The 1286-nt window shown below is 49.1% G+C and overlaps 1 protein-coding gene across 1 annotated transcript in view; it reads left to right on the top strand.

Moving 5' to 3' along the window:
• The window catches only part of SHROOM2 (shroom family member 2), a 66275-nt gene that overhangs the window by 52035 nt on the left and 12954 nt on the right, over positions 1-1286 (top strand). Inside the window, exon 5 of the mRNA XM_008592978.1 lies at positions 1081-1254. Within this exon, the coding sequence (XP_008591200.1) occupies positions 1081-1254 (174 nt within the window). The remainder of the gene's footprint in view (positions 1-1080; positions 1255-1286) is intronic.

Raw genomic sequence — 1286 nt, 5'->3', positions numbered from 1 at the left:
AGGAGACTTTCCCCTGAGGTCACAGCAAGACTGACATCCACAGGGCACTCGATTCACAGTGCAGCAGACTGGATGGCATTTGTACATCATAACGCCCAGACCACCAGCAATCATGTCCAAATTGCTCCCAGACGTGAGTTTAGAGGCGGGCGCATCTCCCAGGCTTCCAAGCCAGCCCCGGAATAAGGAGGTTCCTGTGCGCTGGGTCCGGGGAAGGTCTGTTCTGCTTGTTGGTTAATAGCTTGCGTCTCTTAATGGTGCTTGTGCTTACCTACTGGGTCTCCATTGGCTGCCCTGGTTCAGGTCTCCTTTAACTACTCAGAGGTCATCTAACTAAAAATAGCCCTTTTCTTAAATCAGAGGCTCATTTTATAACTTTCGGGTCAGAAGACCCGGTGTATCAGTAAAGGCACAGGCTGACTTGTTGCAAGTTTGACAGTTGCTAGCACATGAGCTTCATTCAGCCACAGCACGGATAAACAGGCATGCTTGTGTATGCATGTGCATGTAAGCATGCACGTGTGTACATGTGTTGTGATAGAGTGGCGGAAAGATCTGTGAGTGACAGCCGCCTCCAGAAGAAATTGCATTTTTCTCATTTTTCATCATACACTACTGATTCAAAAGTTTTTATTAATGAATTGACTTGTAACCCATCATAGAAAGTCCTACCCCTTTGTATATGGCAATTTCCCATAAGCCACATAAAAATATTGTGACTTTTAATAAATATTTCTGGATACAGCCATATGTGAAAGTTTTTACGAACATAATGTTTTATAAAATTTTCGTGTAGTATTTTTTGGTAAAAAAAAAATGCAGTTTGTGTGTACATGTGTGTGTGAGTCTATACCTGATGCGTGTGTGTGTCTCCAATAGGTCATGTTCTGGTGCGTGACATGCGGCTATATATGGCTTCATGTTGTCCAGTGTGTGTTAGGAATTGCAGTGGGGGCAGTGGGGCAACGTCTACGGATTTCACTCCTTACAGTGACTGGCTGGGCTTATCCAGGGGCGCTCCCTTGCCGGGTGAAGGTGTTGCTTGGGATCGCTGGCTAATCTGTACTCGTTCTTCTGTAGACAAGCAGATGCCCAGCGTCGGGAAGGCAGTTCAGGAGCACAGCCGTCCGGGAGCACATTCTCGGAATCACCTCGCACCCAGGAAGCCCCAGAGCTGCCCCGGGAGGGCCCGGGCCGAGCGGGGACCCTGCCTCGCGATTATCGATACTCGGAGGAGATCGCGCCGGCAGATTCGCCCCCGCCCGCCCGGGGACAGGAATCGCAGC

This window comes from Galeopterus variegatus, unplaced genomic scaffold (assembly GCF_000696425.1).
Source record: "Galeopterus variegatus unplaced genomic scaffold, G_variegatus-3.0.2 Scaffold8558, whole genome shotgun sequence".
Taxonomy (NCBI): domain Eukaryota; kingdom Metazoa; phylum Chordata; class Mammalia; order Dermoptera; family Cynocephalidae; genus Galeopterus; species Galeopterus variegatus.
This window is presented reverse-complemented; position numbering and strand designations above follow the sequence as displayed.